Source organism: Eulemur rufifrons, chromosome 2, assembly GCF_041146395.1.
Source record: "Eulemur rufifrons isolate Redbay chromosome 2, OSU_ERuf_1, whole genome shotgun sequence".
Lineage (NCBI taxonomy): Eukaryota > Metazoa > Chordata > Mammalia > Primates > Lemuridae > Eulemur > Eulemur rufifrons.
In genome coordinates this window covers 18,937,395-18,964,786 of record NC_090984.1, presented here as the reverse complement: position 1 = coordinate 18,964,786, position 27,392 = coordinate 18,937,395, and the positions used below count along the sequence as shown (strand labels likewise).

The 27,392-nt window shown below is 59.6% G+C and overlaps 2 protein-coding genes across 5 annotated transcripts; one reads left to right on the top strand and one right to left on the bottom strand.

Annotated features, from left to right (window-relative positions):
- Nucleotides 1-2,764: 2,764 nt before the first annotated feature.
- Nucleotides 2,765-16,445, top strand: PTBP1 (polypyrimidine tract binding protein 1). Of its 4 annotated transcripts, none has more exons than XM_069481148.1 (15): nucleotides 2,765-2,851; nucleotides 4,872-4,902; nucleotides 8,701-8,776; nucleotides 9,155-9,327; nucleotides 9,425-9,571; nucleotides 9,651-9,821; nucleotides 9,984-10,094; nucleotides 10,161-10,335; nucleotides 10,777-10,833; nucleotides 11,705-11,853; nucleotides 13,284-13,317; nucleotides 13,775-13,867; nucleotides 13,961-14,177; nucleotides 14,716-14,793; nucleotides 14,864-16,445. In XM_069481148.1, exons 1-15 carry the CDS (start codon nucleotides 2,844-2,846, stop codon nucleotides 14,994-14,996), a joined length of 1,653 nt encoding a protein of 550 aa, XP_069337249.1. In that variant the 5' UTR covers nucleotides 2,765-2,843; the 3' UTR covers nucleotides 14,997-16,445. The 4 variants fall into 4 exon arrangements, with proteins under 4 accessions (XP_069337249.1, XP_069337256.1, XP_069337273.1 ...); XM_069481172.1 differs by having other exon boundaries at nucleotides 2,777-2,851; nucleotides 10,756-10,833; XM_069481163.1 differs by lacking the exon at nucleotides 2,765-2,851 and adding an exon at nucleotides 3,254-3,423 and having other exon boundaries at nucleotides 10,756-10,833.
- A 285-nt stretch (nucleotides 16,446-16,730) lies between these two features.
- On the bottom strand, nucleotides 16,731-23,289 carry PLPPR3 (phospholipid phosphatase related 3). The gene is made up of 7 exons (XM_069456735.1): nucleotides 23,215-23,289; nucleotides 19,241-19,426; nucleotides 19,016-19,157; nucleotides 18,741-18,936; nucleotides 18,540-18,597; nucleotides 18,291-18,464; nucleotides 16,731-18,095 (listed from the first exon to the last, which is right to left on the bottom strand). The coding sequence occupies exons 1-7, from the start codon at nucleotides 23,287-23,289 to the stop codon at nucleotides 16,731-16,733; spliced, it is 2,196 nt and encodes a 731-aa protein (XP_069312836.1).
- Between the last annotated feature and the right edge of the window lie 4,103 nt (nucleotides 23,290-27,392).

Genomic DNA, 27,392 nt, shown 5'->3' with positions numbered 1-27,392 from the left:
GCCGGGAGGCTAGGAGCTCGGCTGGCCTGGGTAAGCCGGATTTGGGAGCCTGGCCCAAGGCCCTACCCTAGGGCTTCTGTAATTACGGCAATAAACAAATGGACAAACACTGTAAAACTATTAAATCATTTCCATTTGAAACACACAGCACAGCCCCTGGGGAGGAGAGACAAGCCTAGCCCGGCCCCCTCATTTTGACAAAGGGGTAAACTGAGGCATAGCTATTCCCTCAGTGCCTGAGGGCCAGCAGTTTAGTGGCTTAGTGGCTTCCAGGGCCTGGGCTCTTGCCCCCACCTCCAGGACTCCTGCCCCAGGCAAAGTATCATTTTCAAAATGGTAACAAGCAAACCCATGTGGTTCCCGAACAAATGCAAGGTGAGCCTGTTCCCCACTTGCCCTGAATCTTTAATGAAGGGAGCAGCTGGCTGGCTGGGCTGGGAGGTGAGAACAGAGAAGCAAAAGGCAGACTGGCAGGGGAGCCCTGGGGCATCTCTGTGCGCTGGGGCTCTGCACTGGACCGCTAACTTGTAAAACCCCGGGCTTGAAGCCTCCTTTCCTGCAAGGCCAGCGCAGGGAAGAGAGGCCTCAGGTGAACTGCCGGTGCCTCTCCAATTTTGGGTAACGCAGTTGCGGCCTCCAAAAAGATATGCCCGTATCCTGATCCCTGGAGCCTGTGACCATGACTTTATTTGGAAAAAGGGTCTTTGCAGGTGCAATGAAGGTTCTTGAGATGAGCATCCTATATTACCCCAGAGGGACCCCAAACCTGGTGACATGTGTCCTGCACTGTTTTATTAGAGAGAGGTCAAGGCAGGCTGTTCTGATGAGGGGACCTCGTGCAAAGTCCCCAAGGCCGGGGCGTGAAGCAGGGAGTCACGCAGGTTTAGGGAAGGACCTCCCAGAAAGGAACAGCCTTTCCGGGGGCCAGGACGATGTGGCCACAGATGAGGCCAGAAACTGGATGGGGACTGGTGGCCTGGGGCTTGCAAGGCAGCAAGGTGTGGACACCTCCAGCCTTTACTCTAAGCAAGGCAGGAGCCCTGGGAGGGCCTTGATGGGAAGTGGGTTTTAACAAGATTCCCGCACGGCAAACAGGTGCTTGGAACCCAGGAGGTCTTCCCCAGTGGCAGCTGCCTGTCTGCTCTGAGGATGGGGACCGATCCCTGGCACAGCTCCTCAGAGACCAAACCAAACAGACCAGCCGGCCTGGTGGCAGCAAATCCACGGCAATGCGCGCCGGGGCTTCTCCTAAATCCTCCAGGACATTCCTGATTAGCAATCCCGGCCGGCTGGTGAGCTCGGGTCATCACCGCGTGAGGCCTCGGTGGAAATCGGCAGCCGCCCCTAATCCGGGCTGGAATCCTCTGGCAGCGGCGCGCGGCGAGGCTCCAAGGCTCCTGGGCCCTCGCCAGGCTCGCCCGGGCGCCAGGGGGCCTCGCCGCAGCTCGGGGCCGCGGAAACGTCCCTGTTGCCCCCCCCCCGCCCCCACCGCCGCGGGCCGGTGCAGAAGAAGAACCCCCTTTCAGCAAGGACTCCCTGCAAACCGGGTCAGGACGACTCCCCCGCACCCGGAGCTGTGTCCAGGCCCTGATGCCCAAGGTGGTCCCCGGCTTGCAGCGCGGGTTCCCGGCCCTGCTCCCACCCAGCCCCGCACTTGTCGGGGAGCCACCGCCAGCCCACCACGGGGTCGACTTTCCCTGGGATCAGCGCCCTGGGGAACTAGGTTAGAGTGTTTCTCCCTGCTGGGATGTGGGACGGGGACCCCCTGAGGGCGGATTCAGCTCTTCTTGGTGACTGTTGGGCCCGGGCCTCAGTTTCCCCAGTTGTAAAACGGGGACGGCCGTCCAACGGGTGCGCCTGGAGATTCAAGTTTCCCCAGCTGTTAAGGAGGAGGCGGCCGTCTGCTGTGCGCAGCCGAGCCTCCGTTTCCCCAGATGTAGGTTGGGGGCGGCCGTCCACTGTGTGCGGCCCGGGCCTCAGTTTCCCGAAATGTAGGGTGGGGGCGGCCACCCACTGTGTGCGGCCTGGGCCTCAGTTTCCCAAGATGTAGGGTGGGGGCGGCCGTCCACGGTGCGTGGCCTGGGCCTCAGTTTCCCTATCCCTGTAGCCAGCAAAACGGATGGGGCCGGGCTTCACAGCTCTGGGGCGAACAAAGGACGGTCGAGGGAGACTCCGTGGCCAGCTGTGCAAACAGAGCTGGCGAGTCCGGGAAGCGCTGCAACCTCCACCTCCCGGCGCGATGACTTAGGAGTAAGTGCTCAGTTTGAATCCTACTTTTTGGCCACGTGCCCACAAGCAAGATGGAGCCTTACAGGCTTCCTGCCCGACTCCAAGATGGCGAGGTGCCTCCCTCGGCTCTCACGCCCCAGGCAGGCGGCCTCTGCCCGATTGCAAGATGGCGGCAGCCTGGGGCAAGCACGCTTCCCGCCGCCTGACTCGCCACGTACCCACTCTCAAGATGGCTTCTCCCCGCGAAGCCACGCGCCAGAGTGCGGCTCCCTCACTAATCCGACGCCGTCACGTGCTCCCACCCTTTCTCCCCTCCCCCGACTCCGTAGGACATTTCCGCCTTCAGCCCTGACGGACGGCCATTTCTTCCAGTAGACTCCCGCTACCCGCCTTGGCCCCGCCCCCTCATGGCCTTCTGGCCAGTGGCAGGCGCCAACGAGAGCCCGCGAGGCTCGCCCCGCCCCCCGGCCGCAGCGGGAGCCAATGGGCAGCGCGCGCGGGGGACGTGTGCGGGCGTCTCCGCCATCTTGTGAGTCTATAACTCGGAGCCGTTGGGTCGGTTCCTGCTATTCCGGCGCCTCCACTCCGTCCCCCGCGGGTCCGCTCGGTGTGCCATGGACGGGTGAGTCGCCCGCGCCGCGCGCCCGCCGCCCGCCGCGGCCCTCCCTGCCGGCCCCGCCGCGTCAACCCCGCCTCTGCCTGCCTGCGGGCTCCGAGGCCGCCCCTCCCCCGCTGCGGTGCGCGGGAACCGGCTGCGGGGTCGGGCGAGACGGCGGCTGGCCCGCGCCCCCCGGGCCCGCCGCTTCCGGCCTTCGCGTCCCGACCGAGAGCACGCGGCCCCCACCCCGCCCCTGCCCCGGCGGCCCCTGGCGCCCCCCGGCCCTCCCCACCCCCAGCGCGGCCTCGCCCGCCCCGGATGGCCCTTCCCGCTTCCCGTCCGCGCCCCGCGCGCCTGCGCAGCCGTCCGCGCGCCCGGCGGGCCCAGTGCGCGTGCGCGGCTCTCGGGGGCGCGCGCCTTTCCCGCCGCGCGGACCCGGCCCGCGCCCCGCCGACCCCCGGTGCCCCCCGGCGTCATGGAAGGCCGGGACGGAAGAGCTCCAGCCGGGCCGGGCGCGCGAGCCTCTCCTTGGCCCGGCCCGGCCCGGCGTGGGGAGAGGCCGGGGTCACGTGCGCTCCGGCCCCAGGGCCGCGATGGTAGAGTCCAGGCAGAGTTAGCTACAGCTTTCGGGGAGTGCGCAGCCTGGGATGGGCGCGGTGCGGGCCTCTCCGGGAGCCCCTGCTCGGACCCCCGTCCGGGTGCACAGGGGTGTGACTTGGTGCCTCGGGCCGGTGGGGAGGGTTGGAGGGACGGCTGTCCCTCGACTCTCTGGCCGAGTTCTTCGCCTTTGGCCTCCGCAAGGACCGACCTGAGGATGCGCCGGGCCCGGCGCGGGGAGCGGTCTCGCGAACCAGCGGGGAAAGGCCATTTTATGTAAAGCACTTCCTGTGGTGGAGGCCTTCCCCGGGAACGGGCAGCGGGAGAGGCTGCAAATGCTTTGCATTCTTTGTTTTTCATTGGCTTGAAAACTTCTGGGTTTCAGTTAGGAAGCAGTCCCTGAGCTTTTGTGTGTTATAGCGAGGGGCGAAAGACCTTGCAGTGGGTCTGCAGGCCCTAGAATGAGTGGGAGTAGGTGGTCCTGCGACAGCTGGCGGGACTGGGGCTCCAGGCTCTGAGTCACCACACCTTGGCTCTTGGTGCTCTGAATTTGCCTCCCTGGGGCAGGAGGAGGTCGGGAATGCCAGGGACAATGCCGGGGACTGGGCGGGTGCAGGTGGGGGCTGCCCTCAGGTGAGTGGGGCTACAGGGAGGCCAGGTGCCTTTGGAGGACCTTTCTGGACGGATAATGTGAGTCACGTAGGGCCTTGGTGGGCTCAGTGTTCTGCGTTGGGAGCTGGCCCTTGGTGAGGTGCGAGCAGCTGCAGAGCTGGGGCAGCCATGTTTCCCAAGGAGGGGAGAAAGTCCAGTCAGACAGAGCCAGGGTTGATGAGTAACTTGGGTTGTATTCCAGCAGGTCTGTTAATTTTAACCGATCGTTTCAGCTGCCACCCCCGTCCTTCCGTAGTGGGTTAAGTTCCCATGTGTTGAGAGCCACCTTCTAGAGTGGGTGACTTTAGAGCACCCCACCCCAGGTGGAAGTTCTGCCTGTGAGTTTGTCTTCTTGGCCTGTCCCAGGCATTTTTAGTTTTATAGAAAGCAAACACCACACTTGAACTTAAACTGCAAGCATCCAGCATCCCTCCTGGAGTTGTTGAAAGGGTGTCTTTTGTTTTTGAACCTTGGGTGCAGCAGGCCAGTGAGTGCCTGGGGTCCTGCTGGGAGGGACAGGCACTAAAGGACCGTGGTGGCCCCTTTTCAAATTGATTAAGTGGACAGCTCACTTCCCTGCCCTTCTGAGCTTTCTAGTTAGTGGGGCCCCTGTGCAGCCAGAGGGAGCCCTGCTGCTGCTGCAGTGGTGTTGGCGGCCGCGGCAGCGGCTGCAACTGCTGCTCCTGCTGTAGTGGTGGCTGGCAGGGGCAACCTCCAGGCCCCACTGGCCCTCTGGGCCTCTTCTTGCCTACTGAGTGGCACACCTCGCTAACGTTTTCTCCTTTTCTCTCTACAGCATCGTCCCAGATATAGCAGTTGGTACAAAGGTAGGCACTTCTCACTTTGCTTCTTGGTTACACTCAATGGGCCTCGTCCTCTTCTGCTGGTTTAGAGTGGAGGGCACTGTTTTGTTGCTGAAGCGACGCGCACCCATCGGTTTACCATTTGGACTTGGGTGGTAGAGTCGGTAGGCCAGGAGCTCTTGAAAACATGAGAGATTTGAGCCCTGTCAGCACCGAGTTGTATGGTTCTAGACTGTCACGTGGGTTACGTGGGTTTCCAGTGGTTAGGTTTGGTGGCCAGGCCCTCGATTCAGAATCTGTCCTTCATCTTTAACAGCCACAAGCCTTGGTTTGGGACCTTTTCTGCCCCGAAATTCAGAGGCAGCAAGAATCCTGGTTTTAAAAAGTAGGCTGTCTCGGTTTTGATAGGAAGAGTCACCTGCCTTTGGAGGGGAGGTCTGGTCAGACCCTGAATGTTTGGTGGGGAGGTGGGGCGGTCTGGGGCTCTTCATATTGTGTCTTTTAATGGCGTCGTGGCTCAGGGCGACTGTTGCGGGTGAGCTCTGAAGTCCAGAGCTGAGAGGAAGGGGTGCTCTGTTCACCTGTGAGGTGGGAGCTGGGATGCCCTGTCAGCCTGTGGTTTTGTTTTCCTCTGTCCCAGTTGAGGACCAGACTTTGTGCATTTGAGGGAAGGGGGTCACAGCCTGGTGTGTGAAGTCCACGGAGGCCTGGCTTTTCTCCAGGGGTGGGGGGACGTGGGCCTTGGGCCTTGGCTGACCATTGGCACGGTACTGGTTAGCTGGTTAACTCAGTCATTGTGGCAGTTGCCATGACCTGGCTGTTCTGGCTCCAGTTGTGGTTTGGGGGTGCTCCCTGACTTTAGGGCTTGCCCCCTGAGCCTCCTGCAGGGTGAGCCCGCCGTGGTGTCTTCAGCAAATGGCAGGCTGGTTGCTGGTTTCTGGTCAGTTGGTGGTGCCTGGGCCAGGTTTCGGTTTTTCCCAAGTGGACTGCTGTCTTTACACGCTGCCTGCCCCGATCTTCCTGCAGATAAAACCTGTTTGTTCAGTGTCGGGAGGAGGGAGAGGGACTTTCATCTGAAGCACTTGTAACAATCACTGAATATGTCTGGCTTGGAAATAATCCTCTTCTTGGCTCCTGCCGGAGCAGCTTTCCAGCTGGATCAGCTCTTACACACCAGGGGCCCGTCTTCGGAAGCCCCCCTCCTGTTCCCAGGGGGCTTGTTGGTCAGATGTGGAAGCCAAACCTGGACAGGATAGAAACCTGGAGGCTCTGGTGCCTGGAGCAGCACCTGCCACCTGGAGGTTAGTCCCCCTGCCAGCACAGACCCTGCACAGGGCCTGGCCAAAGGGAAGGCGGGTGGGGTTGTGCCTGGGGCTGTTCTGGGCACCCAGGTGTCCCCATCACTCAGCCTCAGGGAGGTATGGCTGTTCTGTGCCCACACCTGGTCTCTGTTGTCCTTATCCCAGGATTAGAACAGGGTCGTTCTGTAAGTGAGCAGGTTGAAGATTGTCAGTCTGTCGGGCCCGAGCTGTTGATTCATAAGTGAGGGCCCTGCCACTCAACTACAGTCCAGGTGCCCAGCAAGTCTCATTTGGGGCCTTTTCCTGTCAGCTCTCAGCAACTTCAGGCCTTGTGCCAGGGAGACTGTCCTGGTGTTCCCCGCCGGCCTGGCCCTTAAGGCAAGGCGGTGGGACCTCAACCTAGCGTCCATCTGGTTGGTTCTGTCCTGGCCTGGCTTGTGTCCCCCCAGGGCGCTGGGTGTCCCCGTGCTGCGGGATGCTGCTTGGCTAACTGTGTCTGTGTGTCGGCCCCCAGTGGGCATGGAGTTTGTCTGCCACAGACGGTTGTGGGCGTGCCAGCCCATTGGCCCATGGGAACGCGATTAGGGCTTCAGGCAGGCGGCCAAGAATACTCTCCGAGGAAATTCTGGCCCCGCCTGCTACTCCAGTCAGAAACGGAAGCCAAGATGCCCTTTTTAAGGTTTGTGCAGCCAGCACATGGGAACCGCATGGGTGCCTGGCCTCCAGCCAGCAGGCGGAGGGCTGGCCCTGGTGTCCCAGATGAGCTGCTCTGGGCTCCCCCAGCCTCTGAGCAGGAGGGGGCCAGAGTGACTTTGGGGGTGCTGGGAAGGCTTGTAGGCAAGGCTGTGCCTCTCAGGTGCTCTGCCTGTGCTGGGCACACCTGTCTTTCTGATCACCTGGCTTCCCCACATGGACGTTGGTGCAGCTCAGCGGGTGCTGACAGCCTTCTTCCCACACCATGTGTGGCCCACCTTGCACACACAGGGCAGGCGGGCTAAAGCCCAGGCCCCCGGATTTATGGGTATGAGGCAGACGAGGGCTTGTTTTGGACATTTTCCTTCATTTGTCTCTGATCTGTGTTTGTTCTTTGGCCCTGAAGCTGGGAGTCTCCCCTCCTAAGCCTTTGCAGGTTTTCAGTTGCTCGGTCTGTGGGCCTCATAGGGTTTGCCTTGGGCCTGGGGGAGCTGCCGCTGGTGGACTGCTTGGCCTCAGGTCCGGGTTCAGGGGCTCGCCCACAGCAGTGGGGGCTGCCCCGCTCCTTGGGTCCTTCCCACCCGGTCTCCAGACTTGGCCTCCTGCAGTGTGGTGCGTTGGGGAACGTGGAGGAGCCCCAGGGCTTCTGGAGAGGGGTGCTGGGAAAGCACAGCTGCATCCCACCGGGCCTGGGCCTGAGGTCAGTGTGGGAGTGAAGGGAGGCTCTTGGGAAGAAGCCGGCTGGCCTTGCCGTCCAGGCCTGGGGGAGAATGGAGCTGGGGCAGGGCCCTTCCTCTGCTCCCCACCCTCATGTAGCCAGGAACACAGTGGGTGGCTTGTGGGGTGGGTGCTGTCCTGGGGTGCCTGGGGGCTGCCCCTTAGGCCCCCACTCCCTTGCTGTATAGGTCGATGCTAGCAGCGCCTAAGTCCTTGTGCTTCAGGGTCCTCAGACCCGCGTTTCTGTTTTCTGTATACCTAAGGATTGTCACCAGCATCTTCTCCAGTTTCACTTTTTAAATAAACTTGTGTGTCTTCAAGCCTTGTAGAAATGGGGGATGTCTGTTTTCCTAAGCCCAGGGTCTCCCAGTATCATTTTTAGGGGCGATTGAGTTAGATTGGAACTAATGAGAACACAAATTGTCTTTGGAAAGAAGATGGAGGAATCAAAAGTCGGGGTGGGGGCCGTTTTGAGCGTCCCTCATCCCCGTTCACAAGCCCAAGTTGAGCGGGTGCCCGCTGTTACTGGATAGTGGTGCCGGCGCATAAAGAGGTAGTGTTTCCAGTTGTCCGAAAGTGTGCCGAGCCTGGGCTCGGGTTTCCTTGGGGGCTGGGAAATAGGATGACTCCTGTGGCTGGAGAGCGGGGGCGGGGCTCTGTCCAGCCGCCTGTCTGGATGCCCAGGAGTCCGCTGTGCTCCTATGGGCAGGCCAGTGTGGGAAAGCTGGCTCCACCTGGCTGGTGGCTGGTGGTGGGAGGCCCCAGGCCTGCACCGAGGGCGGCCATACCCATGGATGTGGGAATGGTACGAGCAGAGCCCTGCAGGTGACAGCCTCCCAGCCCCACTGGCAAAGTCTCCCAGGGTTCCAGGATTTGGAAAAGGAGCAATGTCTGGGTGGGTTGTGGGCCCTGGGCACTGAGCGTGGCAGGTGGGCTCTCACTGTCTCTGGAGACTGGCCAGTGCTAGGGTGGGCCAGTCCTCGGCAGTGAGGGTGTGGTCAGGGGTGTTCAGGAAACAGCAGGCTGTGCAGGTAGGCTTGGGCCTGGAGGGCTGGGGGTCTCTGGCCAGTGGGAGCAAGTGCAACTCAACACTGTTCCTTGTCTCTTCCAGCGGGGATCTGACGAGCTCTTCTCTACTTGTGTCACTAACGGACCCTTTATCATGAGCAGCAGCTCGGCCTCTGCAGGTAATGCCACTTGCCTGGCCACTTGCCTGGAGCGTGGCCTGAGGCCACAACCAGGGCCCCACCTGGTTTGTGGGTGTTTTGCCTGCAAGTTGAGATCCTCTACCAGCCATCCTAACTAGGCCTTGAGTCCGTACCTCCTGTGGTTCACCGCAGCCACGGCCCACACTGCAGTCCCACTGGGACTTGGGCTGCAAAGTGTTGTGAGGGTGACGTGTAACAGTCCACACTCCCCCTGGATTTTGTAGGGGAGGGCTGGTATAAACCCTGACCCTGGCAGGGTTCCCATTCAGCTCCCTGGGAGCCCAGGGGGACTCTGGGAGGACAGCAGCGGCAGGGAACTTGCCACTTCGTGGGTCTCACCCCAGCCCCCCTTTTCAGCAAATGGAAATGACAGTAAGAAGTTCAAAGGTGACAACAGAAGCGCCGGTGTCCCCTCCAGAGTGATCCACATCCGCAAGCTCCCCAGCGACGTCACCGAGGGGGAAGTCATCTCCCTGGGGCTGCCCTTCGGGAAGGTGACCAACCTCCTGATGCTGAAAGGGAAGAACCAGGTACCTGCCGCCTGGCGAGCCCGGGCTCCCTCCATGTAGGCCCTGGGCAGGCGCGGGGGGCTTGTGTGGGGCCGGCTGCTCACATCCTCTCCCACAGGCCTTCATTGAGATGAATACCGAGGAGGCCGCCAACACCATGGTCAACTACTACACCTCGGTGACACCTGTGCTTCGTGGCCAGCCCATCTACATCCAGTTCTCCAACCACAAGGAGCTCAAGACGGACAGCTCCCCCAACCAGGCGGTGTGTCCCCACTCAGGGAGGGGCCTGTGGGGTGGGCTGGGCCGCACGGGGCTGGGACTCACGGCAGTGCCTCTTGCAGAGGGCCCAGGCGGCCTTGCAGGCAGTGAACTCAGTCCAGTCGGGAAACCTGGCCCTGGCCACCTCGGCTGCCGCCGTGGATGCAGGGATGGCGATGGCCGGGCAGAGCCCTGTGCTCAGGATCATTGTGGAGAACCTCTTCTACCCCGTGACGCTGGACGTGCTGCACCAGGTAAGGTGTCTGTCGTGGCAGAGTCACGCTTTGCTGGTGGTGGCAAGTGCCTGCCTTGTGCCTGCCTTGGGGGGCCGGGCAGGGGCACAGGCCCTGGAGGGGTGTGGGGCCTTGCTGGTGAGTGCTGGGCAGGGGCTCACGGCTGTCCTTGGGCACTTGCAGATCTTCTCCAAGTTTGGCACAGTTCTGAAAATCATCACCTTCACCAAGAACAACCAGTTCCAAGCTCTGCTGCAGTATGCAGACCCCGTGAGCGCCCAGCACGCCAAGCTGGTGAGTAGGGGTCCTGGGGACGCCTGTCCCGGGACCCAGCCATGGCTTACCCGCCCCTCCTTGCAGTCCCTGGACGGGCAGAACATCTACAATGCCTGCTGTACACTGCGCATCGACTTCTCTAAGCTCACCAGCCTCAACGTCAAGTACAACAATGACAAGAGCCGGGATTACACGCGCCCAGACCTGCCCTCTGGGGACAGCCAGCCCTCGCTGGACCAGACCATGGCTGCTGCCTTTGGTAAGACGCTGCCCGGCGTGGCGCTGAGTGTGTGCAGCAGGATCTGTCAAGGGTCACTCTGAGTCAGTCTGAGCAACTCTAAGGAGGCCTGGCGACCCAGCGCTGGGCGCCCAGGCTGCGTGCACAGGGGAAAGGCTGCCTCGCTCGATCAGTGCCCAGAAGGTCCTGGCGGCACATGGCCCTGGGCTCTGCCCCCAGGGAGAATTGGCTCCTGCGCTCCTTGCACGGCCAGCACAGCACAGTCCAGTGCACCCCACGTCTGGACACATGCACTCCCCGCCCCCACAGAGCAGCGGATCTGCCCGCGAAGGCTCTCCTTGGGGGTTGCCCACCAGCCGGGTTTGGGGCTCACCCGACACGCACGGCGCTTGCTCGCGGTGAGGTTGTGGGTGCAATGATTAGTGTCTCATTTATTTCTAGGTGCACCTGGTATAATCTCAGCCTCTCCGTATGCAGGAGCTGGTTTCCCTCCCACCTTTGCCATTCCTCAAGCTGCAGGTATTCAAACACTTGATCTTGATTCCCCACAGCCGACTGCATGCCCACACACCTTTCTAGTGCTCGCTTCCACGGGCAGCCGATGTGGGCTGGCTGGGCCCCAGGGAGTGTCCGGCCACGGGCCCTTCCTGGGAGAGGGGCAGTCAGCGCAGGGTCCCTGCTCCACAGAGGCAGCTTGTGCAGGGCAGTCAGCAGGGCTTTGGAAGCCCAGGTGTCAGGCGCTGTGTTGGCGAGAAGCCTCTAACCGCACAGTCTTTGTGGTCTGGTTCCCTTCAAGCATCTCCGGGGCGAGTTCGAGGACCGCAGTGGTTGGAGGGATGTGTCCCTAGTAGATTGCATTTGAGTGCCTGGTAAGCGAGTGGCCTCCCAGGCTGAGTGGCATGAGCTGGCGGCGGCAGCAGGCACATGTGTGCGTGGCCCGCGCCTTCCCGCTTCCCTCCTGGGCCGGGTGACCTGCCCAAGTGCTGACCGTGGACGGAGCAGCGCATGCCCGTCCTGTGTGCCTGGTCTGCATGGAGGAGTGGGCACCAGCATGCGCACGCCGGGCACGTCCCTGGACAGGCCCTGCTTGCAGGGGGCCCATGTCTGCATTTACGGAACCGGAGCTTTTTTTGTGCTGTCTGGGCGCATGCAGATGGGTCCAACCCCAACACGGCATCTGTGCTGTGAGGAGAGGTGGGTGTGCTGGTACAGGAGCCAGCTGGTGTGGCTGTGCAAGGGGTCTGGGGTGACCCCACAGGCACCCTGGGTAGAGACAGATGCCACCTTCATCGTGGTTTATGCATGAGGATGGGAAGGTGTCTGCATTCTCCCTCTCAGTGGTAGAATGAGGGCACTGCTGCTCACTTCCTGACCGCCTCTTCCTTTTCAGGCCTGTCTGTTCCTAACGTTCACGGAGCCCTGGCCCCCCTGGCTATTCCATCGGCTGCGGCAGCGGCAGCGGCAGCAGGCCGGATTGCCATCCCGGGCCTGGCAGGGGCGGGCAACTCTGTCTTGCTGGTCAGCAACCTCAACCCAGAGGTATGTGGGTTTCTCTCCCAGGCTGTTCTCCCAGGAAAGTGCGCAGGGGTGGTTGTGCTCCGTCGCGGCTCTTAGCGGCCGTGCTGGAGAGCAGGTGTGGCTTTGGGTAGGCGCACGTGCCCGCCACCCGTCCCGGATCGGCGCTGCCCTCCCTGTGCGTCTGCAGCTGGTCCCGCGCAGCCCACTCTGCTGGCATCACTCATGTTACTCTCCTTTCCCAAGATGGCTTTGAGTTTTCTTGTTTTCTTTAACAACTTGATTTGCATTTTCAATTCCATAATAATTTAAAGTTCAAATATTGTTGGTTATCCAAAGGCAATGTAAAAATCGATCAGAGCCAAGCAGGGTGCAGTTTACAGACTACAGACCCGGTGTGCCCTGCACGTCCTCTGGGTGAGCCCGGGCATTCACAGCCCGCAGGCCGCAGGCGGACGTGTCTGCTATCTGAATGGTGGATTTTTATTTGTCAGAATGGCTAAATTCGGCTCGGAGAGCTTGGATGAGATAATACAGGCTCGAAACACTTAACTCTTGATTGATGGGATTAACATTTAATCAACATCTCAGACTCCTTTTATCTGTCTGACGACTCCTGTGACTTTCTCTGAGGCTCAGAGGCGGGGTGGCTCTGACCTCCCACCCACCCCTGCCTCTGCCTCCTCGTCATGAGCTGTCACTATCCATCCAGCTTGTCCTGAGCTAGACGCCTAGTGAAACTGTGAACTAACAGACTCAACTCCTTCACTGCCTGTAATCGTGGTCAGAGACTCGATCTGTGCACAGCCGCAGGAGACGGCACTGCCCGACGGGCGGGAGTGGGCGCACCGTGGGCCGCGCTCGGACGAGGTTGGGCGTCCTGGGCTCCGGCCTGCAGTGGGACAGGGCTGCCCCCGGGGCAGCTCCTTCCGTGGGGCGTGGTGTGGAACGGCCTGTGGAGGACCTGGGCAGTATCCTCTCCTGCGGGCTGTGTGAGTGAGGTGCTTTCTTTATCGTGTGTTCCTTGAGGTAAACCTGTAACTTGTGATGTGTGTAGAGCGTGACTGGTGGAACACTACCTGGTTTTCTTATGTATTTACTGACCTGTGTTTTTTTGCTACTTTTTTTTCTTTTCTCCCCTTCCCCTCTCCCAATTTTTTTTCTTGCCCTGATCCGGAATTTCTTTGCCAACTGACTGCACGGTACTTCTGCTTCCTGTTGTTGCTTGAAACAAAACAAAAACATAAATAAATAAAAACAAAAATTCCCCCTCAAACCCTGCTCTCCGGAAACCAACCTGCCCTTGAATATTAACATCCTGACAACTTCATCATCCATCAACCACTGCACGCCTGCGGGGACTGTCTTCCTCGTGGTGGACGATTGGCAACTCGCCCCCTTGACCTCTCCCTCTCCCCTGTCCCTCCGCTGCCTTGCTCTGCTGTTCTCTAAAGAGAGTCACACCCCAAAGCCTCTTTATTCTTTTCGGTATGTTATCATTCACACTTTTATTACCTTGTTTTCATTTAATTGAGGTTATTTTCATGCCCTGAGACGTACTATGAGTTTGCAGTCCGGCTCTCTGCTCCCTGGCATTCTGCCTCGTTGTATGGTTTGCTTCCGGTTTGCGTATTTATTTTGGTCCCTAGATACGCATGGTTTATCGCCCTGCATGCTTTTCAAAGAGTAAAACATGTCGGTAGCATGCTGAAGTGATCATTCCTTGGCAATTATCTGTCCTGGAGTTTATGACTTTGCTGAACTCAGTGGCTCCTGTTAACGTTGCCTGGTGGCTGCTAGATGCAGGTGCCCCAGGGGCAGCATAAGCAAACCCGACCGGGCTGAGCCGAGCCTTGAGGGGTACGCGGGGTCTAGGAGGGCAGGCGGGGAGATGGGTGGGTGTTGGTAGGGACTCAGAGGCCCCCTCGTGCCTGGAATTTTGAAGGCGTTTACGGAGACGTGCAGAGGGTGAAGATCCTGTTCAACAAGAAGGAGAACGCCCTGGTGCAGATGGCGGACGGCAGCCAGGCCCAGCTGGGTGAGGGCTAGGGGGGTGCCCAGGTGGGGGTGGGACCAGGGGGCCGTGGCCTGTCTGGGGTGCCTGGTCATACCCATCCCCCTCCCTGTCCAGCCATGAGCCACCTGAATGGGCACAAGCTGCACGGGAAGCCCATCCGCATCACACTATCCAAGCACCAGAACGTGCAGCTGCCCCGTGAGGGCCAGGAGGACCAGGGCCTCACCAAGGACTACGGCAACTCGCCCCTGCACCGCTTCAAGAAGCCTGGCTCCAAGAACTTCCAGAACATCTTCCCGCCCTCAGCCACCTTGCACCTCTCCAACATCCCGTGAGTCCTGAGAGCGCGGGGTGGGTGTGATGGGGCTCAGAGCTGGTACAGTTGTCCTGCCTGTCCAGGGCTTGGGCCCTGGTGCTCACAGAACACAGGTTGAGCATCTCGGTTAATCCAAAAGCCAAAATGCTCCTGTTACTGAAGTTTTTTGAGCACTAAGGAGAAATGCTTGTTGGAACATTTTGGGTTTTTCTCCCCCAGATTAGTGCAAATATTCAGAAATCCAGATTGCTTCTGGTCCCAGGCATTTTGGATAAGGGACACTTAATCTGCAGTTAAACCTACGTTTTAACGTAAATGATGCTTTTTGCCAAACTTTCACAAAAGAAAATTCGCGAGGAGAGGCATCACTTTGTATTTTTGCAAACCTGGTGGACATCTGGTTTCATAGAAGCCGAGTGGAGTCTTTACTCTCCCCGTCTGTTTCTGGTCATTGTGAGAGGCCCCTGTGCCTGCCCATCCCCACCTGAGGGCCACGGGGCAGTCCCTGTCCACGTGCCTGGCTCACGCCCATCTCCTGCCCCATCTCCCACAGGCCCTCAATATCAGAAGAAGATCTCAAGATTCTTTTCTCCAGCAACGGCGGGGTCGTCAAAGGGTTCAAGTTCTTCCAGTGAGTATGCACTGGGCGCCGTCTTGCCCCCAGGCTGCCCTTCGGCCTGTGCTGACCCCGTGTCTTGCAGGAAGGACCGCAAGATGGCCCTGATCCAGATGGGCTCCGTGGAGGAGGCGGTCCAGGCCCTCATTGACCTGCACAACCATGACCTCGGCGAGAACCACCACCTGCGGGTCTCCTTCTCCAAGTCCACCATCTAGGGCGGGGTGCCCTTGGCCGGCTCCCTGGCAACAACTTCCATCATTCCAGAAAAAAGCCACTTTAAAAAGCAGCTGAAGTGACCTTAACAGACCAGAGATTTTATTTTTTTAAAGAGAAATCAGTTTACCTGTTTTTAAAAAAATTAAATCTAGTTCACCTTGCTAACCTTGTGGTGACGGTGACAGCTCAGGCTCTCGGTGACTACGGCAGGAGTTCACTGGCCCCCGTGCCTCGGCCAGACCACGGGCTGTGCCTTGCCGGGCGTGTCGGGCGAGGGGCCTGCAGGTGGGCGCCCCAGACATGCCTGGCCTTCTGTGCCTTACAAACCTGCTCCTGCGGCATCACACCCACCCCATGTCGGGGCGCCGAGGGGGTGGGTCACGCTTCCGTGAGGGCAGAGCGGCCTCCCGCAGGCTCCTGCAGGATCATGTGCCTGAGGCGTGGCAGGAGCCCTGCACCCCGAAACCCCCACCTAATCAAGTGATGTGATTCTCCCCCACCCCCCACCCGCCACCCAGGTGCCCCCCCCCCAGGCCGAGGGCACCGTCCTGTCGCTTCTTCAGCTTGGGAGCTTTTCATCGTAATCTTTGTATTATACTTTGATGCTGTTGCAGACATCTGTGCCTAGCAATATTTCCAGTTGACCAAATATTCTAATCTTTTTCATTTATATGCAAAAGAAATAGTTTTAAGTAACTTTTTATAGCAAGATGATACAATGGTATGAGTGTAATCTAAATCTTCTTGTGGTATTACCTTGTATACTGTGCTTTTATTTTATTCCTTGTAATTAAGTCACAGGCAGGACCGTTTCCAGAGAGCAGGGGGCCAGCCTGGGACACAGGCAGCCCCAAGGTCCTTCCTGGGAACCCCTCAGGGAGGGGCTGCCTGCTCCTGCCTCCAGTTGCCTTACTCCGCCTCACTTGTAATTGCCTAGAAACAAGCTCTCAGACTTTTCAGGGTTTTTTTTTTTTTTTTCCTTCAAATTTTGGACCAAAGTTTCGTTTTTTTGTCTGCCTCCGATGCTGGGACCCAGATGGTGGGACAGGCGTCCCGAGTCTTAACTGTTGCGTCCTCCAGCCTGTGCAGGCCTGGGGGGCCCTTGGATCCCTGAGTTTCCATAAAGGAGTATAACGAGGGTGTAGATATTTATAATTTTTTATACCTGTTGTAGGACGTGAGGGGCAGCAACACGCGGTTTTTTATGGTGACACAGATGTATATTTTGATACCAGCGATTTCGATTCCAGGCTCAGTATTGTGACGTGGAGCGAGCAGTGACCACAGCACATTCCATTGCCCGTCCTGATGGCGTGTAATGCAGAAAGAACTCAATTAAAACGATTTTATAACAAATTTTACCTTTTCTGTAGACCTCTTTATTGCTGTTCACATTGTAGAAGGCCCTTGGGCCGGTCTGTACTTGGACTTTGAATAAACTCCTCTGTACCCTGCACTGGTTTCCCTTTTCATTGGGCCTGTTGTCTCCTCTGTCTCCTTCCTGTGCACGTTTTCCTTTCCATCCACTGGGGCCTGCCAGGACCCAGCAGGGCAGGGCAGCAAGGCCACCTGTGCTGGGTGGGGTGGGGCGTGTGGGTGGGTTCGCACCAAATGACTCAGGAGCCTCAACTCAGATCTGCCTCTTTATTGATTTGAAGTGCTCATCCCCCAACCCCTTCCCCCCCCACCTGGCACCACTGCACCTCCCCCCGGCCCCTGGGTGAGTGCGGCCCTCAGTCCTGGAACCTGCGGGCCTGCATCTTCCGGTAGTAGCTCTCCACTTCCGCCTCACCGGCCTCCCGCTCTGCCAGCACCAGGCTGCCGCCCATGTGTCGCCGCAGTGTAGACTCCCGGCTGGCCGGCCCCAGTGCCCCATCCGCCATGCCCAGTGGGGGCAGGCCTTCGCCCGTGGCCAGGTTAACAGTGGCTACGGCCCCAAACCGCGGCTCCTCCTGGTCCACATCGCTGATGGACGAACCAGGGGACACGCCCGGCGGCCTGGACCCGCCACGGAAGCCGCGCGCCAGGTCCCCCAGCTCGTACCCACCCTCGCCCTCCACGCCCTTGGCCCCGCTGCCCGCCGCCTTCCACTCCCAGGGCGCATTACCCGCAGACAGGTGGACCACAGGGTGGTGAGGCGCATGCGCGTCAATGGTGACGATGCTGGCCGAGTCGCGGTCCGATGGCGACCGGTACTGAGAGGAGTCGGAGCTAGCGCTGGAGGACGAGGCGGTTTCCGCTGCCTTGGGGCCGGGACTGCCAGAGGCCTTGGACATGGCAATCACCTGCAGCAGCCGCGGGGGGTTGGCCACGCGGGGCTGCGTCGTGCCTGAAGCCACGGCTGCCCCGCCCTTTTCAGCCATCATGAGCCACTTGGCACAGACCGTGGCACTACTCTTTGGGGACAGGCTGGCCCCTGCCTGCACCCCCTCCTCAGGGATGTGCACCAGTGGCTGTGGCCCGGCCCGAGGCGGGAGAATGACTCGTGGCCCAAGCCCCGGCCGTGCCTGGACAGTGGGGTAGAGCGTGGGTGGAGCGGGACCGTCCTCCTCTTCCTCCTCCTCCTCCTCCTCCTCCTCCTCTTCTTCCTCCTCCTCCTCCTCCTCTTCCGCCATGGGCTCGGCAGGTGCCCGGAGGTGCCCAGGGCTGGCCTCATCGGGCAGCCCCAGGCCTCGGCCCTCCAGAGACTTCTGCTTCCACTCACTGATGAGCTGCTTGGAGCGAGAGGCGTCTAGCGGCACGTGGATGGTCATGTGGCGGCGGGCAGGGTCGTCCAGGGAGGGCGTGCTGACGCGGGGCAGCGTGTTGCTGAAGGTCACCATGTTCTCCTTGCCCATGGGGCTACGTGGCGCCAGCAGGTCCACGTCCACACTGGCCCGCTTCAGGCTGCCCAGAGATGTCTTCTCCCGGGCCACAGGCCGAGGCACACCCTCCAGCCGCCCCGGGGGGCCCAGCTCATCCGTGCTCACGGACTTGTTCTGCTGGTAAACTGAGTCGTGGCCCCGCTGCGTCAGGGCCCGCAGTGCGTCCTTGGCAGGTGCAGGGGCTGCCGGTTTCTCTGCAGGAGGGGCCTGGAAGTTGCCCACTGCGTGGCAGGCCTGGCGGGGAGAGGAGAGCCGGGCGTGAGGCCACCCCTGCCCCTGATTCTTGCCACCCAGGAGCCTGAGGGTGGAGGCAAGTTTGTCCCCAGGGAGAGTGAATTCCGGCCCCAAAGTCGCAGACACCGATGTTGGGGAAGGCACTTCAGAATCCCCCGGGCAGGGCTGAGCCCCCACCAGACCCCTGCAGCTCACCAGGTAGGCGGCGATGCCAGCGCCGATGAGGAAGCCAGCGTAGACATCCACGGGGTGGCTGCGGTACTGCGTGATCTGAGTGAGCCCGCAGACGCCCGCAGCGATGGCAAACGCAAACACCAGGATGGGCTTGAGTAGCTTGGTGGTGTCCGAGATGACCGAGTTGAAGTACATCTGGGGGCAAGGCAGGGCGGAGAGTCAGGGGGGCCGGTGAGTGACACGGGCAGGGGCTGCGGGGGCCAGACTCACCGACACGTAGACTGCGGCAAAGGCTGACAGCGTGGCATGCTGGGACGGGAAGGTCTTCCTGCAAGAGGAGCCCAGCGTGAGCACTGCCGGCTCTGGGACTCCGTGGCCTCCCTGTGCCTCAGTTTCCCCATATGTTCACAGGAGATGGAAGGAGAAAGGGGTGTGACGTTCCCACCCGGGGGCGTTGAGAGCTTGGCTCACCTCGCAGACAGGATGGCATGGGTGTCGTGGCCGGAACAGATGTCCTGTGTGATGTAGGGGTTGACCTCACACGACGTCCCTAGCATCGTGTAATTGGGTTTGCAGACCGTGAGGAAGAAGGGTGTGTGGTAGCCCGTGGCCAGCTGGATGACGTCGGTCACCAGGGCCGTGGCGCAGAGGCCGAACACGTGGACGCCTGCGGGACAGGAGGGTCAGGGCCGGGGGAGGGAGTCTGTGGATTTAGGGCAGGGTCAGGTCACCGTCCAGCAACTCACCCACAAACCGGACGGTGCGCCGCAGGAAGGAGTTGAAGTTGCAGCCGCCGGCGTTGATGCTGCCCTCGGTCCCGCCAGGGCCCCCGCTGCGGCCCCAGAGCCGGGACTGCAGACAGTACAGCATGCCCTCGCCGACCATGATCTGTGGGACAGGGATGTGCTCAGGCGGGTTCCCGGCCAGGGGCGCCCCTAGGCCAGCCTGGGCCCCTGGTGCCGCATACTCACCGAGGCAGCGGGCGCAGCAAAGGCCAAGCTGAGCAGCATGAGCAGTGGGATGAGCTCCTCATTGGTCTCCACGTACGGCATGGACAGTGTGCGGTCATAGCACTGGAAGCCCACCTTGGCCGGCTTGAAGAGGTCGGTCAGCTCCAGGAAGTAGAGGGACACGATGGAGGAGGCCACAATGGGCAGCTGTTGGAAGAGGGCTGGCTGGGTCCCCTGCACTCGCCACTGAGTCGTCTGCCCATCCCTCCGCGAGCTCAGGTGGTTGGACACACCCATGCATAGCTCCAGCCAGCATCAGAGCCATTCCTGCATCTGTGACATAATTCATCCACCCACAGGTTCACAATCCATCCACCATCCATCCTCCATCCTCCCATCCATCCATCCATCCACCCATTCTTCCATCCATGCCTCATCTATCCATCCACATCCATCCACCCATTCATCCAACCTTCTATCCATCTATCCAGCCTCCTGACATTCCATCCATCTGCCCATCCATCCATCCACACTTTCATCCACTCACCCATCCATCCACCATCCATCCAACCTCCTATCCATCTATCCACCCTCCCAACCTTCCACTCTCCATCTATCCACCCACTCACCCACCAGAAATCCATCCTCCGTCCAACTTCCCATCCACTCCTCATCCATTCACCCATCCATCCTCCCAACCATCCATCCATCCATTCTCCATCCTCCAAACTCCATCCTCCCACCTGTCCATCCATCCATCCCTCCTCCATGCATCCTTGATCCACCCACCCATTCACCCTGAATCCATCCATCACACATTCACCCATCTATCCATTTCATTCACTTTCTCCCTCCAGATATCCATGGACTTCTTGAACAACCTTTACACAGTAAACACATTCCTGCCTCTGGGCTTCCCCCTCTCTCCTCCCGAGCCTGTGACAGGCTTCCCTCAGACACCTAGGCTGTTCTCCAGCCATCCTCAGAGGGCCCTCTCTGGCCCTCAGACCCCCAGGACCAATCTTCCACTGAGCCCTGAGAACAGCATCTGGCACATGGTAGGTCCTTAATGAATGGACGTGCTGAGTCACGCATTCACGCATCCTGGTCACGTGGCCCCCGCATATGAGCATGGACCACACATCCTATTCCTGAATGCTCACAGCACCCTGTGAGGTACAAAGTGAGCACCACCAGGAGCAGTGGTGCATGACTGTAATCCCAGCTACTTGGAAGGCCGAGGCGGGAGGACTGCTCGAACCCAGGAGTTCAAGACCAGCCTAGGCAACATAGCAAGACCGCATCTCAGAAATAAATTTTAAAATGTATTTAAAAAGCATCATCACCCCTTTTTACACATGGGGACACTGACGTTCAGGGAAGCTGAGCACTCGTGTTGTTTTCTACCAAGTCTCAGGGATTAAGTGTCCCAGGGAAGAGTTCGTTCACTCACGCATGTGCACAGCAGCTACCGGGCAGGAATTCAGGTGGGATGCTCCGATGGGAGCAAACCCTCACAGTGTGTGTCTCCCTTTCTGGCCCAAGGGTCTCAAACTCTAGCACCCCCAGGGGCCAGGACGGAGCCAGTACTGTGGGAAAAGGAGAGCATGTGCCTAAGGAGGCCTGGCTGCCTTGTGAAGCTCCCACCCCCATTTCACAGATGAGGAAACTGAGGCAAAGATGGAGCCCGTGAGAGGCTCTGACCCTTGCTTTGGTCTGGTGCCGTAGGAGGGCCCCAGCCCTGGAGGGGGTGTAGGGTGGGACACAGACACCTCCTGCCCCACAGGTCAGGGCCAGGGTGGCTCCAGACAGGTAAATGTCGTAACTGAACATACCAGGGCAAAGTTGGGCTCCAGGGAGCTGCATTCACATTTAAGGAGCATTTATTGAAAGCTTGCTGCATGCATGCCCAAGGCAGGTGAGTACAGTGGGTGAGAGCTTATGCCTGTGCCGAAATCCTGCTTTGTCGCGGGCAGCTGGGAGACCTCCCTGTGCCTCAGTGTCACCAACTGTGAAATGGGAGGGACAGCTGCCTCTTGGGGCTCTGACGGAAGATGAGCTGAGTCTGTAATTTCCAAGCGCTCAGAACAGTGCCTGCTCGGCACACAGAAAGTCATCAGCAAATACTATCTGCAGTTATTCCAATCATCGGCATGATTTGGTTGGGGTGGGCAGGTAGCAATAAGCCACCGAGGGTTTGAGGTGGCCCCATTGGAGCCGCTACCCCTGAGAGTCTGGAAGGACCTCAGCCCTCTCCACCCACTTCTCAATTCTTCCCGAGACCCTCAGCCAGAAACTGCAAACACCTGAGAACACATTGGCCCAGAGCAAAATTAAATGTGCTCAATTGTCTGTTTAAAGGCAATGAAAATCCCCGATGCTGCTGACATACGGTGCTGGTGCTACCACGGGTATAGACACACCACATGGGCGTGTAAAACACTGCGGCCTCTATGGGGGGATCTTGGGGGTCTCTGGCTTCCCAAGACAAGCTCTTCTGGGGATGCATAATACAGATAAGCTCGCTCTTGGCTTTCGTTATAGGAAGGTCTGTGTTGTCAAGGGTTAGGAGACACCCCGAGTGTCCGGCTCTGGGGATGGTGCACCAATGACGGAGCGCTGCACAGCGCTGACAAACCATGGGCGCCTTGCACACAACGCCACGACGCAAAGATCCCCTCTGGAAAAAAAGCTAAGATCAGAAACTTGTTTCAAAAGTGGGGGGGTGAGAACAGGCGTAGAGCGATTTCTACAAGGATGGGGAGACGAGGAGAGTGGGGGGAGTGGGCGGGGGGGGGAGCGGTTCTGGAGGAGGAAGCTGTCTCTGCGTTGATGATGGAAGCTTGAGAAGGTATGATCTCCTGGACTGGGAACTTAAATGCAATTTTGAAAAATAAACAGATTTTAGGCACAGTGGTTTTGCCTGTTGGGGAAGGACCCACTTCGGGGGACCAGGGAAAGAGTTCCAGTGCAGCCGCCGGCTGTGTGACCAGGCGCAGGTGGCTGCTTCCTTGGCTCTGGGGGCCCCTGTCCTCCACCCAAGCCCCCGAGGATGGATAAATGTTACCCTTTGCCACCCTGAGCACTCAGTATGTGCCAGGTGGTTACATTCATTGTCTTCTATTTTTAAAACACTCAAAGCCCTCACTCTGTGCCTGCCCGTTCTGAGTATTTTGTAAATATTTAATTTCTAGAAGGTCCAGTCTGCCAGTGGGGACGCTGAGGCCCAGGGAGGGTGGGAGCCATGCACCAGCCTCACATTAGCAGACAGGTTTTTCTTTTCTTTTCTTTTTCTTTCTTTCTTTCTTTTTTTTTTGAGATAGGTACCAGCCCTGCCACCACCCAGGCTGGAGTTGCAGTGGCAGGCCTGGAACTCAGAACTCGGGGCTCAAGTGATGGTCCTGGCTCAGCCTCCAGAGTAGCTGGGACTACAGGTGCGCACCACCACACCCTGCTAATTTTTCTATTTTTGCTCAGGCTGGTCTCCAACTCCTGACCTTAAGTGATCCTCCCCCCTAGGCCTCCCAGAGTGCTAGGATTACAGGTGTGAGCCATCGCGCCCGGCCCAGAGGATGGTTTTGAACTCACACACCTGAGCTTCAGAGCCCAGGTGCTGAGGAAAACACTACCCGAACCTAGGGTCCCCCCTCACCCTCTGCCGGCTCCCCACCCCCCTTGACGGTCCTGGCGCTCCTAGCCCCACCCCCTCCAAGTGAGCTACTACTGACCCAGACCTCAGACCGAAGGTCCCAACTCCCAGCTTTTGCCCACACTGTGTCACAGCCCCGGAACACCCTTCTGTACCTCTGAAACTCCTACTGTACCTGCAGAGCCCAACCCCTCTGACGCACCCTGCTATCCCCCAGGCACCCTGGTTTTGCCCCACCCAGAGACGGCTGGGGGCAGCTGTTTCCGCTCTTGTCCCTGAGCGCTGGGGTATCCGAGGGCAGGAACTGAGGCCTCCCCACCGCCCCCCTGGCACGACCCCTACTCACCTCCACGAAGTAGAAGCAAGGCAGAAGCGTCATGCTGTCCTTCGGGGTTTTATTCTTCTCCTTGGTCGAGATCATGGTGCCGCCGGCGCCAGACGCCGTGGCTGGAGGGGGACAAAGCCACTGAAAGCGGGGGACGCGCAGACTGAGCCCCGCGGGGGGGAGCCCGGTGACCCGCGCGGGCGGGGGAGGGGCGGCAAGGATGCGCAAGAACCGCCCGGGGAAACTGAGGCTGGAGGGGAGGGGGGTGTCCCCACGGCCTCCGCGGCGCAGCGCGGCCCTGCCGCACAACCTGGCTTCCCGGCACCTCCGCGCCCCGGCTCGGGAAGGGGGCTCCGCAAGGAGGGCGGGGTCGGCCCGGCCTGGGGGTCTCGGGGCCGACACCGTCCCCGCGTCGGAGAGGGCGCGTCCAGGGGCGCAGGGGCCGGGGAGCAGGAGGAAGGGGTGGGGTCCGGCCCGGGCCCGCAGCCCTCACCTGGCGCGGCCGGCGCTCGGAGGGCGGGCTGGCGCGGCGCGGCGGGGGCTGCGGCCCGGCGAGCACAAAGCGCGGCCCCTCCCCCGCGGGGGCGGGGGCAGCCCGGCCGGAGACCCCGCGAGCGAGCGAGCGCGGCCGCCTAGACGCTGCGCCAGGGGCGGGGGCTCTTTGTCTCGGCGCGTCCGGGGCGCAGCGCGCGTCCTTGCCCGTGCTGGGCCCCACACGCGCCGTCCCCGCGTCCCCGGCCGCGGCTCGCGGGGTGCGGGGGCTTCGGGGTCGCGCCCCGGCGGGTGTCGGGCTCTGCGTCCCCCTCCCTTCGGTCCCCGCGCGTCTTCCTCCACGTCCTCCCCTCCCGGGCCTCTCGCGGCGGCCTCGGGGGCCCCATCGACGCGGGGGCGCAGGGGCCGGGGTCTCGGGGTCTCCGGCTCTCCCGGTGCCGCTCACCGTCTCGCCCCGTCTCCGCCGCGCCACACCCCACGTGCCTGCCCGGCGCTCCGCCCGCCGGCGCGCGTCTCCATGGCGAGCTCCCGGGCTCCCCGAGCGCTCGGGAGACAAAGGAGGCTGGGGGCGGGGCTGGGGGAGGGGTGCATGTGGGGCGGCCCCCGCCCCCGCCCGCCCTATCCCTCCTCGCCCCCTCTGGGCGCCCAGGGTACGCCCTGCCCTGTGCCCGGCCCGCACCAACTAGGGCGCACAGGGCATGCGGGGGCGGCGGGTAGGGCCCCGGCAAGAATGTGCGCACTTAGGCAGTGCTTGCTGTTTGCAGGCATTTCCTCTTACGGTACACTGCCCTGAGGGGTAGGGACCGGCTGACCCCATTTTATGGATGGGGACACTGACGCCCAGGGAGCCTAAGTCACTGTGCGCGAGGTCTCCAGGCCCTGAACGACAGGGTTTCATCCGGTTCATTTATTTACTATCTCCTGAGCACCTAAGGTATACCTGGCCTTGAACACTGGGGACTCATTGGGCACCGGGACAGACCCTGACAGTCTCAGTTAAATGTCTCATTAGAGTTGGGGGATGAAGGACCACGGATCTTTATTCCCCTTCCACCATTCACGCTAGGACAGCCCTTCCACTCAGGTTTCAAAGCACCTCAACTCCATGTGTTCTCAAAGGAGGTTTTCTGTGTGGTTAAGAGTGAACTCTGAGGGTTGGAGTCCTGTGGGGGCCTCAGGTGTCCCTGCCCCCTAGAAACACAGCCAGGGTCACCTGCCGTACCTGCAGTAGAAAAATGACAGTCACAAGATGGAAACTCAGTGGTCGGTTGCAGGCTGTCCCAGCTTCCTGGATGGGAGTGGACCAGCTGCCTGGGAAGGGGTCCTCGGCCGAGGTTCCTGCGGTGGGTTCGGGGAAGCCCTGCGGGCGGCACGGGGTGGGTCCTCCCCACGGCCTAGGGTGAGGAAGCCTGTGGGGGGGGGGGACACCGCCGGGCTGTGGACAGGCCTCTGTTTTCCCTACTAGTGACTGGTGGAGCCGAGTCAGCCGTTGGGAATCCTGGTGTTGAAAGGTGACCACAAACAGCCTTCGGGAGGCAGGAGGAAGAGGAAAAAGAAGAAAATGGGTCAACAAACTGCCCCTTGGATGTCTCCTGAGGGCCGAGAGAGGGTCTGGGGGAACCTCAGGGTCAGGGGTGGGGAGTCCTTCTTCCCACTGGATTCCCTGTGGTGGAGACAGGCACACGCATCCCTCCGCTGAGGGGCCTGGGCTTGAGTCTCGGGCATTAGGGGGCCATGGGAGAGTTTAGAGCAGGCCAGAGGGGTTGAGCGTGCCAGGTGCCACTCAGAAACCTTAAATAGTAACCGTTTTGATGCCCAGCATGGCTCTATGAGGCCAGACCCATGCGTGTTCCCGTTGCACAGACAGGAAAACCGAGGCGCTGAGAGGGGGCCCACCCCAAGGCCACCCCTCTGGGAGAAGGTGGAGCTTCCGGCTCTGGAGTCCATCGCTCTGGGCAAGACGGCTGGCCAGGAGGAAAGGGGGCCTGGTACATGGGAGAGGTGCAGCCCAGGCTGGGCCAGGAGGGGGTGGTCAGCAGGTTAGGGCCTCAGGAGGGAGGATGGACGGGCGGAGGGATCTAGGGAGGGCAGAGACGGGGCAGGCCTGGGCTGGGGCAGAGACCCAGGGGCCATGCGCTGTGCACTCACACGTGGCTGGACCGAGAGGCTCAGCGGAGACCAGACCTGAACCCCTGAACCCCAATATTGAGGATGGACAGAGGACCCCAAAGTCCACCCTGTTGCTGCCTCCCTGAACTCTCCCCAGATCTGCCCCTTGGGAGGGGCAAACCGCCCTAGAAGGGCCCCTGGAGCTGTAGACACAAACTGGTGTCCCTGAGGCTAGGGGGGACCACCCCAAGCCCTGAATCTCTCAGTGTCATCTTGGAAATGGGCCTCATTTTTAAACATTTTTTTTTTTTTTGCCACAACAGTCAATAAAGAGAAACTCATTTTTAAAAATTGAGGTGAAATTTGCATAACATAAAATTAGCCATTTTATTTATTTTTTTACCTAAAGAACTTGTAAAACATTAAAAATTAACCATTTTAAAGGGTACACTTCAATAGCTTTTAGTATATTCACAGTGTAGTCCAACCATCGCCACTGTCTAGTTCCAGAACATTCTCATCACCCCAAAGGAAGTCCCGCCCCATCAGCAGTCACTCCCCATCCCCTACCCCAGCACCTGGTGACCATGAATCCATGTCCTGTCTCTGTGGATCTGCCTGTTCTGGATGTTTCATATAAATGGAGTCTCACACTGTGTGTCTTCTGTGTCTGGCGTCTCTCACTGAGCAAGGATGAACTTCAAGGTCCATCCACACTGTGGCCTGTGTCAGAGCCTTGTCCCTTTTCATGGCTGAGTGACATTCCAGTGCGTGGGTGGACCACGCTGCCGTGAACTTTCCTGTACAAGTATTTGTTGAACCCTGGTTTCATTTCTCTTGTGCAGACACCTAGGAGTGGGATTGGTGGGTGATGTGACAACTCAGTTTCCCTTTTTGAGGAACTGCTGGGCTGTTTTCCAAAGTGTCCACACCATGTCACATTCCCGCCAGCCACATACAACAGCTGTAACTTCACGTCCGATGGATGCTTTATTTTCCAACTTTGCCACTGTAGCCTGGTGAGTGGGAAGATCTCATGTGGTTTCGATTTGCTTTTCCCAAGTGACGAATGATTGTGAACATCTTTCCCTGTGCTTCTTGGCCATTTGTGTATTTTATTTGGAGAAGTGTCAGTTCAAATCCTTTGCCCATTTTTTAATTGAGTTGTCTTTTTGTTTTTGAATTATAAGAGATTTTGTATATTATGGTTACTCAATCTGGTTTTTCTTATCTCCACCTCTTGCCCAGGTCCTGGGTGCCTCAAAGCTTGAAGATCCTGTTTCAAAGACGAGGACGGCCACTACCCCACCTTACAGATGCAGGAACTGAAGGTGGCGGTGACCTGCCCAGGTTCCCAGAGAGAGAGTCCTGTCGGGTGCTCAGTGAGAGAGGCCAGACACAAAAGGTCACAGACAGCCAGGCGCAGTGGCTCACGCCTATGATCCCAGCTACGTTGGAGGCTGAGGCGGGAGGATCTCTAGAGCCCAGGAGTTTGAGACCAGCCTGGGCAACATAGTGAGACCCTAAAACAAACAAACAAACAAACCAAAGAAGCAAAAAGACCACATCGTATCTGATTCCATTTACGTGAAATGTCC

Coding starts and splice junctions, on each gene's coding strand:
- PTBP1 (XM_069481172.1), top strand. Junction 10,095..10,160: donor GCGCCCAGCACGCCAAGCTG/GTGAGTAGGGGT, acceptor CCCTCCTTGCAG/TCCCTGGACGGGCAGAACAT. Junction 13,318..13,774: donor AAGCCTCTTTATTCTTTTCG/GTATGTTATCAT, acceptor GGAATTTTGAAG/GCGTTTACGGAGACGTGCAG.
- PLPPR3 (XM_069456735.1), bottom strand. CDS start 23,289: ATGATCTCGACCAAGGAGAAGAATAAAACCCCGAAGGACAGCATGACG. Junction 19,158..19,240: donor TTGCTGCGCCCGCTGCCTCG/GTGAGTATGCGG, acceptor CCTGTCCCACAG/ATCATGGTCGGCGAGGGCAT. Junction 18,096..18,290: donor CTGGCATCGCCGCCTACCTG/GTGAGCTGCAGG, acceptor TCTCCCCGCCAG/GCCTGCCACGCAGTGGGCAA.